Source organism: Jaculus jaculus, chromosome 3 (assembly GCF_020740685.1).
Source record: "Jaculus jaculus isolate mJacJac1 chromosome 3, mJacJac1.mat.Y.cur, whole genome shotgun sequence".
NCBI lineage: Eukaryota > Metazoa > Chordata > Mammalia > Rodentia > Dipodidae > Jaculus > Jaculus jaculus.
Genome location: NC_059104.1, coordinates 116856247 through 116872483, shown reverse-complemented (window position 1 = coordinate 116872483; position 16237 = coordinate 116856247). Strand labels below are relative to the sequence as shown.

At 34.2% G+C, this 16237-nt stretch overlaps 1 protein-coding gene across 3 annotated transcripts in view; it reads left to right on the top strand.

Annotated features, from left to right (window-relative positions):
* Positions 1-16237, top strand: part of Cntn5 (contactin 5) — a 1203203-nt gene that overhangs the window by 835496 nt on the left and 351470 nt on the right. For all 3 annotated transcript variants that reach the window (XM_045146290.1, XM_045146292.1, XM_045146289.1), the window contains one exon: positions 15073-15276. In XM_045146290.1, the coding sequence (XP_045002225.1) occupies positions 15073-15276 (204 nt within the window). The remainder of the gene's footprint in view (positions 1-15072; positions 15277-16237) is intronic.

The window sequence follows — 16237 nt, the reverse complement described above, 5'->3', positions numbered from 1 at the left end:
TATTGCCTGATCTAATAATGCCTTATTTTTCTTAAAATCCATTTAAGCAATTTATGGAGAGTCATACTTCCTTCTTAGTTTCCTATAAATCAGATTTTCTCATTTCCATCTTAAACAGGCACCTCCTAAATCAGTGTTTTCTCAGTAAACTTATCTACCTCAATCTAGTCAGAAAATTTGAAGCAATCCCTATAGTTTTTCTATTTCTAGAAGTACAATATTTTATTGTTGCCCCCCCCAAGTCCCAAGAAATTTCATTTCAGTTCTTACAGTTCCTAGTAGTCTTGCAATTTTGTAAAAATATCTCTGAGTCAATCACTACGATTATTAATTAGCCATCACACTAGGAATAGAGGCTTGGGGAGAATAATGCCCCAGACCTCACACTTGTGTAGAACATACAGAACCCTTCTGAGCAATCAATACTCAGCAAAGTCTGAACATGTTTGGATTTTAAGAAGTAAACCCCTGTTGTATTGTGGAATTAAAAAAGGTGTTAAAGATTAAAGCAGTCTGGGAGCTAATGGAGGAAAAGCCAATTTAAGAAACCAAAGTCTGGAAATCTTCTGGTCAAATGAGAAAAAGGGAAATGGAAAGATAATTGACTCAGAATTAACAATGTATTATTCCATTTATATGTCTTTTTTCTATGATATATATATATATATATCATAGAAAAAAGACATATTATATATATATATATCATAGAAAAAAGACATATATATATATATATATATATATATATATATATATATATATGGCATCTTTGGCAAAATATGAGTAATATATTCAAGCTAAGGCCATTTGATGACTTGAAATACATCTATTTTTTGGAAAAAATCTCCTCTTAATAAGCTTTTGAAAATGATATTTATTTATTCATTCATTTATTTGTTTGCCAGCTAACTAATATCATCTTCCCTATTTTTTTCAAAAATTCAATTAAAAAATCTAGCAAAAAGTTTCATGCTACATGGATTTGAATGAATAGTAAATTGCAGATTGATTGCAGTAACTACCTATCAACAGAAATAAATATGTGTGTCATGATTAGGATCCCTCTCCCTCTCTCTCTCTCTCTCTCTCTCTCTCTCTCTCTCTCTCTCTCTCTAAAGCAGGTGAGCTATTGGGATAAAGTCTTTTTTTAGCAGAAAAAAAAAATTCAGATTACCTTGAGAAATAAACAACACTTATTATTCCTAGGTGGTACATAGCACTACAACAACTTAATTACTTTTAATAAAATCAATAAAGATTTTCAAGAAGGATTAATGACTCTTAGTTAAGCTATAAAAGCACCAAAATTATGAAAAATTACACTGAGTAGAAGTTGAGAGAGAATCTTGTTACAACAATTTATCTTAGCTACCTTTCTCTGTCACACTATGTAATCAATGTAAACCAAAATCAACTAGATTTACATATTTAACACAACTAAGGCAAATCAGAATCTAGTGAGGTTTGTGACTCATCTATTTGAAAGGGCAATAAGTTACAAAACTCAGATTTGTTTCTGATAAAATTTATACTGCAAGCCTGGTGTGGTGGCACACACCTTTAATCCTAGCACTCGGGAGGCAGAAGTAGGAGGATCACTGTGAATTCAAGGCCACCCTAAGACTACAGTGTGTGTTCCAGGTCATCCTGGGCCAGAGTGAGACCCTACCTCAAAAAAAAAAAAAAAAATACTGCAGTAAATATTTAAATTTATATCACAAAACTTGCATGCCCTGAAATTAAATGGAATAAAAACTAAGCTTTACAAATGAACTGTCAATAAAAACTGTTGCATTGCTTTGAATGCTTTACTTGATAAGTTTTGTTTTTCTTATAATAAATACATCTAATAAAATTAAAATTTAGTTATTTTAGATATGTATAACTGAGATATATCTTCTGAGTAAAGGTAAAATTTAGTGAACAAACAAAAGTTGCAGAAAACTTTATTTGGCTCTTCATGGTTTCATTTTCTTCTTTTGATTATTACCCAAGAAGAATCTCTTCTCCTCAGCACTGCCATCTTCTGGAATGCTGTTGAGTCCAGAAAATGCTAGCTGTAGATGTTATATTATAAAACTATGCTTAAATACCTAATAGTCCTTACTTCCTGAAAATCTACCTTTCAGGCTCACAGTGTTGCTGTGTGCCTCTGTGTTGCTGTGGTCTCTGGCAGAGTGGCATACCCTAATGTTTTATATAATGCAGCTCAGCCAACATGTTTGGATCAAACAGTAATTCTGCATCTACAGAAATGATAAGTAAGCAGCTTGGTTCTGATCTGCCTTTAGACAGTGCTCTGGTTAGAGGTGATTTTATCAGACTTTTTATTTGTAAAGTCAAGCCATATACACATATAAATCATTCTACTAAATATTTTAAGCCATTGACTGGTATTTTTTTTTGTTTACTAAAAGATATTTTGTAGTAATAATTTTAAACATGCTATTGAGCTCTATGTCATAGATTCCTCATCTATAAAATGGGGTAAGAATAAAGTGGCTTAATATTCATAGAGAAGAGTGTCTGACACTTTGCAGTGACCTATAAAGTTCCTATATCAGACTGGTGACCACCTAGAGGTCCTTCAGCTACCCAGCACCTTCATGTAGCAGCTGTGATTAAGCATGGCTATCACCCCTTATCCAGAAAAAACATTTTCTCACCAGGGAAATCATTCTGTCCAATCTTACTACAACTCAACTTTCCCAACCAGGAGCCAACAGGCAACCCACGCATGTAGAGAGTACCTGTGGTTGTTTCTCTTGCACTGTTCACCATTCTGAAGTGAGGTGTGTAACCTGTGAACCACAAAGAGATGAGTAAGCCAACATCTAACTGAGGCTACCTTCCTGCATGGCAGCATTATTTTATAAGCAGCCCACTTAATTCTTTCCCAGGGGCACACTCCTTTAGAAAAACATGCTCAAAGGAGACTTTCTGAGTAGAAAGTAGCAAGATGAAAGACAATGAACATTCCCTTATGCCATTATCATTGTTCCATCTAATGTTATAATTCATAGGAGGACACATGCTTAGATTACCTTGGCCATGTCTAATGGATAGGCTGCACCATGCCAGTAAGTTTCTATGTGTTTGTACTTTAAGCTAAGATCTTCACAACTCAATAAGCACATCAAGGTCACATTTCCTGACAAGATTCTAGAACACATATTTTTCTCCTGCTGATAAAGGGCAAGGAATCTGTGGGACTTACAAATGCATTATGGGAAGTCTTGAGCAGATGCTTTTTAATGTGAGGTTCAAAGAGTACATTGAACTTGTGCAACTAAACATTGCACACTGTTGAGTCCATTGCTGGACTCAGACCTGATATAATTTACAGTTCAATACAAATAACTAAAAAGCCCTTAGCAAAGCAAGAAAATCATGCTGTATTTTGAAAAGGGTTTCCAATGACCTTTATAGCCAGACACAAGACTCCTGGGATACAAGTGCCTTCCATGGTGTGAAGCATTCTGAAGAGAAAATAAAAATAGCTGCTGTCACCCAGCTGGATAATCATGTGAAGTCTCAAGCTTGGAATTCACAAGCTTGGAGCTATTTAACTTATGGAACATCAGAGAATGCCAGTTCAACACTGCTTTTATTATAAATATTCTTTCTTACTCTTCTGTTTTGCTATATTTTTAATTACACATGCAAAATTTCTTCTTTGTCTTCATGACATTATTATTTTGAATCAGAGCTTTCATTTGTTTCACTTTAGGTAATAAATGTGATGAAAGTACATATCTTAAAAACTTACAGAGAATTAGCACTTTGTTCAGTCACAATTTATGGAATTGAATGTAATGATGTGGCTTGCTGTACATTAAGATAATTGCATATTTTAAACATATGACAAGTGTTCTTTCTTGCATTATGTACATCTTTTAGATTATCTTGATTCTCTTATTGTAAATCAGAAAGTTAATAGCTTTATTCTATTTCTTGCTCTGCCTTTTTTCATGCTTCTTATTTCATTATTTAAAAGAAAATTGTGATGATTATAAAAATCAAATCTAGTGCAAATTGCATCATACCAACTGCTGTATCATACATAACAGTTCACAGCTCTTGAGCTAATGGCTTCCTTTGTTGAGCAATTCTGATACTGTGTGCTCTCATCAAACTGGATCATATACTCTTTCACATTCTGATGCAATATAATGTCACTACATTATCACGTGGGTACTGAAACTAATATTCATAATAATTGAAGCAGTATTGCATAAGGATAAAGTATTGCCCTAGAACAAGTCAGGCAAATTTGAGTTATTCCTATGACATGGTACTATTATTTTCCACTAGCTCCTTCACTTGGTTGGCCCATCAATCTTTAATTTTTGACAATAATGTTAATAATAAAAACATGCTTCATTAATATCTGGAGAAATAACCTTATATCTAATATCTCATTTAACATACTCTACCCACTATTTATTCAACTTTACAGATAAAAGAATAAGGTCTTATTAAGCTAAACTCCCTGCTCACAATTCACCCAGTTGTAAGGCTGTAAAGCTTTCTCTGAAGCTCGGGTCTGTCATTCCTAACTCTAAGGTCACACTCACACAAGATGCCTTCACATATGTGTTTGGGGAGGAGAACAAAACTTACTAAACTCTCCAAATAATACTTTTACTAGCCACATGTCCTAATTTATTACTACTGCTGATACTCCAGTTATCTTTTTATTGAATCTTAGATCCCAAACTAACAGCCCAAATGATCTTTACTATGATCCATAATAGTTAGGACTCTCAAACAAAATTCTTAGCAAAGTGCCAACTCAGACAGAGACAAAATAACATCTTCCATCTACTTACTAATAATCTGAAATTGAGGCTGGCCTATCTTAACACAAAATGTCCCTAAAACGTCCGAGAACACATTTAACTGACTTAGAACAGATTATGAAGATATTTCATGTGTCTCATTAAAATGCTCTTTTCTCTTTGGATTGTATTTACTGCCTAAATATATCCCAAATTTAAGTGTATTCTAGTGCATATCAATTCCAAAATTTTCATTAAGAAAAAGTTACAATTTTTTTCAGTGAAGTTTAATATATGAAAATGAAGCAATGCTTATGCTTTAAATTTGGAAGCAGTTCATGTAGGTAAAGCAAGGTTTGTCCTAACTATAAAGTGAATATATATAAAATGAATATTTATCAAGCAAAGGCCAACCTGTTGTTTTGTGAAGATACAGTGTTAAAAATGGAAGATGTAGTTTCTGTTCTTCATGAGTACTTGGCATGATACTTAATTGAAACATTTTCTTCTCTGTCATTTAAAAATATTTTATTTTTATTTATTGATTGGAAAGAAAGAGAGAGACAAAGAGGCAGAGAAAACGGGCACCCCAGGGTCTCTAGCCCATACAAACAAACTCCAGAATCATGTGCCACCATGCACATCAGGCTTATATAGGTACAGAGGAATCAAACCTGGGTCTTTAAGCTTTGCAGACAAGCACTTTAACCACTAAACCATCTCTCCAACCCAAATTTTCTGTCACAGGGAAATATCGTTAATAAGATATTACATTTTTCTATCACATGAAAAATATAGAAAGACATTTCCTATGTATTTCAAATATTTGTCTTCTTAAAGTTGGTAGTAAGTTACACATTAGTAATTCTCCAGTTTCTTCTATGTAATCATTTGTTCACCAACCAATGTGTTAACATAAGTGTAGCAGACAGCTTCAGGTTCACTGAGATGAACTTTCAGACTGGACACATTATGGAGGAAGGGATATTTATTGAAGCCTACAGATCCAGGGGAAGTTCCATAAATGGCAGAAGAAGCTGGCCTACCTTCACAGGACAAAGCAAAGAGAGAGAGAGAAGTACAAGCCTCAAGGTCAAAAGCCACAGCACACTTCAGGAACTCCAGCTAGGCAAATGTTACATATCTTTAGATTAAAATCTGAAACCCACCACCACACCTTAAGATCCACACAGTGATACTGCCTCCAGCCAGGTGGCTGCAGATGCAAACTAAAAACAAACAACTCAATATATTGGGAGACATCTATTCTATTCAAACCACCACAATAAGCTACAAAGTTCTTAAAATGAAAACAATTTTAGTGTCAATTGCTGAAAATGTGTTTTATCACCAACTTGTTACCTTAACATATTCAAGAATATTCACTTTATTAAGTCATCTCAATGAGAAGGTGTAATAGTAGGCAGAGCATTTGCATAAAGAAATATGATTATAAGATGTTTAATAAATATTAAAATACATATAACATATATTCTAAAGAATAATGTATAAAATATAGAAATATATCAAATTTAAATACATAATTCAGACCATTTAACAATAAAGGTTATACTTTGTAATAAAGCAAGGTATAATTATATTTATTTGACAACCATATCTCTGATTGCTATATTTTATCACAATGAGAAAAAGATGCAGTGAAGGACTTTTGTAAACATAACTTACCAACTGAAAATGTTTATATAAGCAATAAAATTAAACACTGCATGAAAACATTCAAGATTCTGATTTTTGAGTTTTCCTCTTTCTAGCTTTGGGGATGAAGAAACTGAGTTTCCTGGGAGACTGGTCTCATTAATTGGGTCAGTGAACCACTCAGATGCTGTTTGCATTGTGGTTTCACTAAACCTTTCCACCCAAAGCTTCTCATGTATACATACATTATGAGAAAGAAGAATGGTGACTTCCCAAATTGTAGTTTTATTAAAGGATGTTGAGTAAATTTCCTATGATTACTTGTTGAAATAGCTCTCAAGGACTTTAGAGAGTCTGATATCTAGTTTGATTTCCCTTTCTCCCACTTTTGCTGTTCATCCATGACAGTACAGCTATGAGAAATGAGCATTGTTACCATATGAAAACTCTTGTTTTCAAACTCTGTGGATGTGGAAATGCATCATTTAAGTAATCATTTGTCAGAGGAGCAAAGGGATCATCTGTTTTGTAGCAGTGAGTAAATTGCAGTCATTGTGTGGAGAGTTTACAATGCATGAAACCATGAGCCTGGACATTCCATGATGTGGAAGAAAGAAAGCAAACCTAAATATTTCTCCTCCAAAGTTCAGAGATAAGTAAAACAAAAGGTGTAGCTGAGGCCATAAGAAAACACTGGGAAATTCCCAGATGTTAGGAACAAGAATTCATATCCAGGATAAAGTTTTGTCAAAGACAGAATATGAATGTATACACAAAATGTAAAACCTTTAAAGGGTATGGTGTGATGTTTCAATGCACTTATATTGTATTATGTATAAAGAAGGCCAAGTAAATCTACTTAAACATTTACTATTTCTTTAGAGTAAAATCTTCAAAAACCTTTTGTCAGGCAGGATAAAGGGTTCAGTGACTAAGGGTGCTTGCTACTTAAGGACCAGGGTCTCTCGGGATGGATGCCACATTTCACTTCCCCAAATCCATGTAGAAGCTGGGCATTGGTGATGCACTTCCATAACCCATGTCCCCAGTGGGTGAGGCTAGAGAAACCAAGGGTCTTGCTGAGGAACAGAGACTTCAGTTTAGACAAGTGACCCTGTCTCAAGGAAATACATGGATAGGTGATAAAAGAAAGGACACCTGAGGCTCCGCTCTGGCTTATGCACCAATCTGCATGGGGAAATCATCTGCACATACATGTGCACACATCACCCACACTATAACACAACACATATACTACACATACACACACACACACACACACACACACACACACACATATCTGTGCAAAAAATCATTTCTCAAGCATTTTTACTATAAACTGAATTATGAATATCTGTATGTTGATATTGTGCAATTGCACTTCTCTTGTCTGTGCCTCGCTAGAGCTTGGATTATAGGTGTGTGCTACCATGTGTGACTTTTGATACATGTCTGCAGACCATGATTTCATCCTTTTAGACTGAAAGTCATTCCATTTTGTGAATGTATTGAATTTTCTTTGTTCAGTCATCTTTTGATAGACACTTAGGTTGTTTCCATTTTTTTGGCTGTGGCAAATCCTACTGCAGTGAATATGGGATGAAGGCATCTTTTTGATGTACTTATTTCATTTATTTTGGATATACAAACAATAGTGCTATTAAAAAATCAAATGAAAGTTTTATTTTTAAATTTCCCAGAATGGCTTTACTGTTTTCCACCAACCCTTGTAATCTTTTCAATAATGGCCATTTTTCACAAGGTAAGGAAATAAGAACTCACTGTGGTTCTCATTTGCCCTTTCTCATGATTAATGATATTAGGTATTGTTTTCTTTTGTGTAACTGTTGGCTAGGTCTTCTTTTGAGAAAGTTTCATTTCCATTCAGGTGTATTGTTTGTCATAATTACACTTGTGATTTTGTGATTATCTTGCTAAGATATTTTTAGGTCCTTAAAAATTATGGCTATCAGCTCCTATGAAGTATATAGTTTGCATATCCATACCCCATTTCATATGAGATAATATATATGTAAATTTCTCTATATAAATGCTTATATTTCTCTTTATTATTTATCAGAAGAAGCTTTTTAGTGTCATATAATCTTCTTTACCTAATTTTTAATTTTTATTTCTTGTGCTTCTGAATTGTTTCAAACAAGTATAAAATCCATTGCCATGTTCTGAAGTGTGCTCCATGTTTCTAGCAAGTTTCCTAGTTTCATTTCAGTCTTTCCTTTTAGCTCATTTCTGTTATGATTGAGAAATACGGGTCTATCTTCATGCTTCTACATATAAATATACTATATTCCCAGTATCATTTGTTGAAAAGGCTGTCTTCTCTTCAGTGCCTGTCAATAATAATTTTAATGAAAATTACTTGATTGTGTGTGTGTCCAATTACTTCTAGGCTCTCTACTCTGTTCCATTGGTCCACAAGTGTGCATATATGCCAAATACCATTGTGTTTTAATTATTAGATCTCTCTATTGTATTTTAAATTCAGGTCGTGTGGTGCCTTCTGCTTTGTTCTTTTTGGTCAAGATAGCTTTGGACATTCAGTGGAATGTTTTGTAATAATATATGATTACTATTTATATAATCATATATTATGTATTATTTATATAATCATATATTTATAAGATATGATTACTATTTCTATTTCTATCATTGAATGTAATTGGCATGGTACATTGACTCTATAGATCACTTGATAGTGTACTTATTTTAACAATATTGATACCTCCCATCTACAGGAATATATTTCTCTTCTTCTTACATATTTTCTTTCTAGAAAATGTTTAATATTTTTTGCTTCATAGAACTTGCACTTCTTTGCTTACATTTATTCCTAAGTAATATTTTCCCTATTATAAATAATGCAACTTCCTTGATTTCTCCTAACTAACTGATCATTAGTATACTGAAATGCTACTCATTCTGGCATGTTGATATTCTATATATAAATTTTCTGAATTAATTTGTTCTAATTTTTGGTGAAAAGTTGGTGGGGATTATAAACATAATAGCCTATCTTTAGAAAATGTGAGAATCTGACTTCTTCTCTTCCACATTGGATGTCCTTTATGTTTTTCCCTTGACTGATTGTTCTGACTGTTAGTCCCAGGGTTATATCTTTTTAAATTTTTTTATTGACACCTTTGATACTTGCAGACAATAAAATATGATATTTCCCTCCCTTCCCCAACTTTCCCCTTCACAGTTCTGCTCTTCATCATATCTCCTCCCTGTCTCCATCAGTCTCTTTTATTTTGTTTTCATCGTCTTTTTCTCCTTTTATGAAGGTCTTGTAAAGGTATTACTAGGCAATGTGAGATATGGATATCAAGGCCAATTGCCCAGGGCTATATATTTAAAAGAAGTAAAGTGGACTTCCCTTGCCTTCTTCCATATTTTACAGAGAAAAATTTGGTTTTACTAGATTTAGTATAATGGTAACTGTTGCCTTTTTTTAATATGACCTTTAATATATTGGGTTATATTGCTTCTAGACCTAATTTGTTTGCAGTTTCCATGATGAGCATGTGTTCAATTTTGTCATTTGCCTTCTGCACATCTATGGTGACAATTAGGTATGTCTGTCCTTTATTCTCTTGATGTAGTATAGTGTGGTTTTGATTTGCACATGTTGAACCATTCATGTGTCTTTCCTCCCTCCTTTACTTCAACACATCCATGTTAAAGTCTCTGTCTAGATTTCTCCTATGCTGGTTACTATATGTTCAGTTTCTGGCATCTTACATGACTCTTAAGTGAATGTATCATTTCTCAAGAATTCTTGCATCTTTTAGCATGGGGAACTTTCAGAATATTTAGGGATTTGGGGTTTTCTTCCAGTTTTCCTTATCTGTGATTCCAGAAATTCTAAGATTGTTCATGGTCTCTGAACTTGTATTTACTTCCATTATTTCATCAGTGATGGTTCTAAATGAAGGTGTGCTAAGAGTCTGATATTGGTTTATTGCTTTTGTTTAATAATTATTATCTTTCTGGTGCCAGAAGAGGTCCAGATACTTCAACTATATCAATGAACTACTGTCCAGCATTGAAGAGTTCTATCTGATCCTAGGCAAAATCACAATGGACGGATCATCTCTAAGATTTTGTTCAATATTCATGACCTCCAATGCTTCCAAGTTCAATAATTCCTTGAACACATAGATCATCAAGACCAGCACAATGGCTAAAGTATTATCAAGGGCCACATTGTGACCAGTTCCTTCTTGATGTGGTAGTTGCCTAACTCAGGACAGCTACAATTAGCCAAAGATAATACTGACAGGACTATAAATCCAATAGTCTGGTGTTATGCATTTTCTTTCTGGCATTAGGATTGTTTTAATCTCTATCTGAATCATGCCTGGGATGGAAGCTCTATGGATCTGTCCACTTTTAGGTTATATCTGCCTATTATTTAATTTCAGAATTTGGTGTGACTTTGAGAGCTATTAGATCTTTCTCAGATCTTGGTTGGGATTTAAACTAAGAGTCACAATGTTAAAAAATCACCATCACAGGGGCCGGAGAGATGGCTTAATGGTTAAGGCATTTGCCTATGAAGCCAAAGGACCCAGGTTCAATTCTGCATGACCCACGTAAGCCAGGTGCACAAGGGGCACATGCATATGGAGTGCCCATTCTCTCTGTGTCTCTCTTCTTTCTCTCTGCTTGCCAATAAAAAAATAAAAATAAAATAAAATAAAAAATGCAGAGAAAAATCAACTCCTACCAAATCAGAGAGCCAGAGCCTCAGAGGCCCCCAACACCTCAGCACTGAAGCAGACCAAAAATGAACCCAACATGGCTCAGGGAAATCTTGCGGAAGAGGGGGCGGAAAGAATGTCAGAGTTACATGTTGGGTCATGATTTTCAGAGACATTTATCATACTAATAACTGGGGGCTAACTCCACAATGCACGACCCATTTTCAATAACAAGGAGGGTCTAAAGGGAGGGGGTAGATCACAGATGAGCCTAAATAATGGTACCAAACTGCCTGTATTTACTGAAAAGAAAACTAATAAATTAAATTAAAAAAAATTGGTTTCTTACCCAGGCTCTGATGACTCCAAGCAGTGTTAAAGCCAATTATGATTTATTACCATCCATTAAAACTCCAGTTCTTTGCTTACACAGTTGTATTTAAAAGATAAAAAAATTAAAAAAAATAAAAATAAAAATAAAAATAAAAAATTACCATCACATAAAACTTCCACCGAGAAAGTGGCTTCCAGGTTCTTGTTTAATGAATTCAAAGAATGAAATCCACAGACAATAGAGGGTGCTTTACAACAATTTTATTATAGTTTGAGAGGAGGAAAGAAGGTAGACAGCTGTACAACAGAAGTGGACCCTCAGAAATGGGAAAACCAACCTCGTAACTCTCACTGGGACATTTCTGGGAATTTACTGGATGAGAGCTGAGCTGCCAGTCTGATTCCTATGCCATGTGTCCAAGCACTTTGTAACTTTTTTTCATTATATTTTCCTGTCCGGTTTCTAGGGAATACAAACATTTTTACAGAAAAGCAGAAAAGAAAAACCAGAACTTCCTTATAGGTTCAAGGATATTACCTGCTTTAATCAGAAAAAAATAACAGTTCACCTTGGAAGGAAGGATGCTGTTACCTTTAGCTGCTTTATTCCTATCTGATTACCCCCTCTGAAGAAGTAACTTTGACTGCTTCACTGTGTTACATCACATGCTAACAAATAGAATCTTGTCCTGTGCTATACTTTCCTATTTTCAGATAGTGTTGGTGATGGGAGTCTCATAGGTGCTTTGGCTAATATTAAGTTAGGTTGTGCTTGAAGCTCACAGCCACAATGAACTGAAGGGTCTCATGGCTTAGCTAAGGCTCAGTCCCTAGCTAGTGTTGAAAAATGACAAAGTGATTTTGACTCACTAGAACATAGATCTTTCCCTAGTGCTAGGGTAGTTCCACAGGTCCATCTTTACATGTTCATTTTGTAATAGCTTTGCCACTTGAGATTGGGGTATGGATCATGGAAATAATCCCTACCCAGCAAGGCAGATGTGAAGCTGAGTTATAGACCATATTCCCAGATATGGAAACCTATAAAGTCTAGGAGGAAGAAGGTTGACTAGATGTACCCCAATGTCGAGGTCTCACTGAAACCTGGAAATGAGGATGAACAAAGGTTAGGTCTGTCCCACTGGGTTGTGCCTAATTCAGGGCAGGTTTATCTGTTGTCTTTGAGTTCTACTACCACATAAAATTGAAAGAAGGTGTAAAAAATAATTTCTTTGCCACTGGCTGACTAACACAATTCAGTGGCTCATATTCCACACATATTGGCCTATACATTGGGTCACAAGTGTATGCCTGGCAAAGGTTTCATTGTCTCAAGGCTGGTGTTGACTATTTACCAGTTTAAGTCCTGGGCATATTTTTGTATAGGGAGGAAGTTTGAGGTCAATATTTTGATTCCAAGTACAGAAACATATTTAGACTAAATTTACTATCTTAACATTCTTTGTGTTAATACTGAAGGCAACTTGGAGGAAGATTTGTTTTTTAATATTATGGAAGTAGCAACAGACTCTAAATTCTAGAAGCTTGAGGACTGATTGTCATAATAGAACAAAGGATAAGTCTTTGTGTCTGCATTACAATACAAGTTGAATAATGTATGTGCATCATGCCAGGGTCTGGATGAGCCAAACTTCTGATCAAAAGAAAAACTAGTTGCTTCAAGATGAGAGACAAAAGTCTTGAATTAGAACTATAAAGCACCCATGTGCATGTAAGCCTGTAGTATTCAATGTGCAACAGAAATTTCATGTAAATATTAATGATTTGTGGATCAGTATCATTTTAATTATATAATTTAGTTACATAATATAAAATTATCAGATTATAAATTATAAAATGCAAAAAAAGCAAAAAGAATTCTTGAGGGAGATTTTTTTTGACCTACAACATGCAACATATCTTTACACTAGTCATTTCCTAGTAAAAAAAACTGCAGAAATATACTAAAAACTTCTAAATCTTTTAATTGCTTTAGATTAATATACCGTTTTATAAAACATCTTTGAAAATGAGAAAATTATTTTTTATGAGTTAGTCTTACTATCTTTAGAAATAAATAATATCATAATAGATCTTCTTAAATATGACTATAGGTTACAATCACCTGTTCAACTGCTTAGAAACTAAAATAACTCTTCTTTAGTAGCTATACATAAAGAAACTGCATAACCTGTTCTTCCTGCTATGAATGGTAATTCTGAAGTTGGTTAGTATTTGAAATGCCTGGTCTTCAAAGCAGAAGATACACATATGTGCAATGTACAGACTTTCAAAGGCATGGCTTCCTTCATGATTTTTCTAAGTACCATATACAAGGTCAACTTAATTTTTCATCATTAACCCATTGATTTCAGTCAGCCCACATCTCCAGAGAACTTCACTTTCTGTCTTCTCAGCTAGTGATTGGCTTTTCTGTTTCTTATCATTCATTCCATAATCATTTTCTTTCAACCCTTCTATATCATGTTTTCCACTGAAACCAACCACTTCTCTGTCTCTCTTTTATTCTGAGTACCATGTGTCTTAAGATGAAAATCATGTATATCTTGCACGACTATCTGAAAAACAAGCTTCCTAAAATAGAGGATATTATTCCACTTGCTTTCCCTTTTTACCACTGTTTTGTCCCACCCTGTCCCTTCTCCTTTCAGCAATCAGAGAGACCTTGAAAAATACAATTCACAAGATCTTCACAGTCATGTTCCTCCCAAACTCTTAAAATACTGTTTCCTTCTAAACACTTGCCAGTCACAAGACCTATACTTCTATGCCCATGTATTTCTGTTCCTCCACATCATGGTGAATACTTCATAGGAGTGTGGAATTTCTTTCTTTTTTTTTTTTTTTTTAAACTTGGAACCATGTCTGATTTAAAGTGATCTTCAACTAATATTTTATGAACTAGAATATGAACGTGCCTCAGATGTTTCCTAATCAAAATTTGGTCATGATCAATATAATTAATATAAATGTACTTGTCAGATGTGGTGGCACACTCCTTTAATCCCAGCACTCAGGAGACAGAGGTAGGAGGAACACCATGAGTTTGAGGCCACCCTGAGACTACATAGTATACATAGTAACTTCCAGATCAGCCTGGCCTAGAATGAGATCCTACCTTGAAAACCACACAAAAAAAGTGTACTTCTCCCACACATTATTTATACTAAAGCATTTAAAGTGTTCATTGGCATCTCTTTACTCTCATTGTTTCATAAATTTGGGACAAATGTATTTATTACACTAATCTTTGAGAACAGAAATTTATTTCTTTTATTTTTAAACTTTCATGTGATCATAATGCTGTCTAACAAAGCCTTGGTACCCATTGGAAATTAAAGAATGAATAAAGGTTGAACATGTCTAAGAAATATTTGGGATCTTCATATAGTCATTAAGTACAATAGCTTAATGATTGTAAAGTACTGTTACATGTTTCAGTGAATCAGAGACATGTGGTTTAGCAACCTTAAGGATGCTTAATAAAACCTTTGCCTTTGATCTTTGTCTGTTAGTTAAATGATCAGAATCTTTCAACAACTGAATTTTGTGGTTTTCAGAGATCATCTACAGCTGGATATTTAACGAATTCCCTTCCTTTGTGGTGGAAGACAGCCGGCGGTTCATTTCCCAGGAGACAGGCAATCTTTATATTTCTAAAGTGCAAACATCAGATGTTGGCAGCTACATTTGTCTGGTGAAAAACACTGTGACGAATGCTCGAGTGCTTAGTCCTCCAACACCACTCACTCTACGAAATGATGGTAAGTGCCTGGAATAGTCTTAATTGGTAAGCTTCTCAAATGTATAAAGCAAAGATGTATTGGCTGTTTACTAAGCATTTGACCCTAAAAGATAAAATAAAGATGTTGGCCACATTTCTAAATTCACCAGTTTTGGTGTGAGATTGTGTATGTATTGCATTCAAAGTGGTGACAAGGGAATGTGAATGACAGAAAGACAGTCTGAAAAGAATTGTAATAAAAATTCCACAATACTGCCTCTCTATAGCATATGTGTATGAGTCCCAAGCATTTTATGGGTTTAGTTCTGACTACAGTTGTATTTCAACTGCCTTCAAATTGAATATTCAGCTTTTAATACTTCATGGTACAATTATAATTGTTACTACTTTTCCAATAATAGGAACAGTTGTAACTTTAACTTTTCACTGTAGTTAAGGCAGATGTAATGATGCTGGAATTATAGATATTGTCATCTATCTGGAGTATCTTCACTAAACACTTCATTTGTATTTATAGACATTTACAGTTAGACACCACATTAAAGAAGTCAAATGCTCTATTATAGTTGATATATGATGTTCAGATTGCTCTGCCTTACAAAAGAAATTATCTATGAAGGCACTATTAGGAAGAAAACTTGAAAATGAGAATTCTGTTTGATTTTTGAAGTTTTAAAGATATACTTCAACACTGCATGCATATATGTGTGTGTGTGTGTGTGTGTGTGTGTGTGTGTATTTTTTTATGTTGCCCTCTGGAATGTATTTTATAACCAAGATATACTATTAGCTTCTACTTTCCATTTATAATAATTAGAGGCATGTGCTACCACATCAGGCTTTTACCATGCAATTTAGGGAATATATGCTGGAATGTATTACTAGAGTATTAACATGCATTTTTATCACTAACATGTATATGTTCAATATTGCATAGTTTGTGCATAATAATAAATAATAATAATAAATGCCCTTATAAA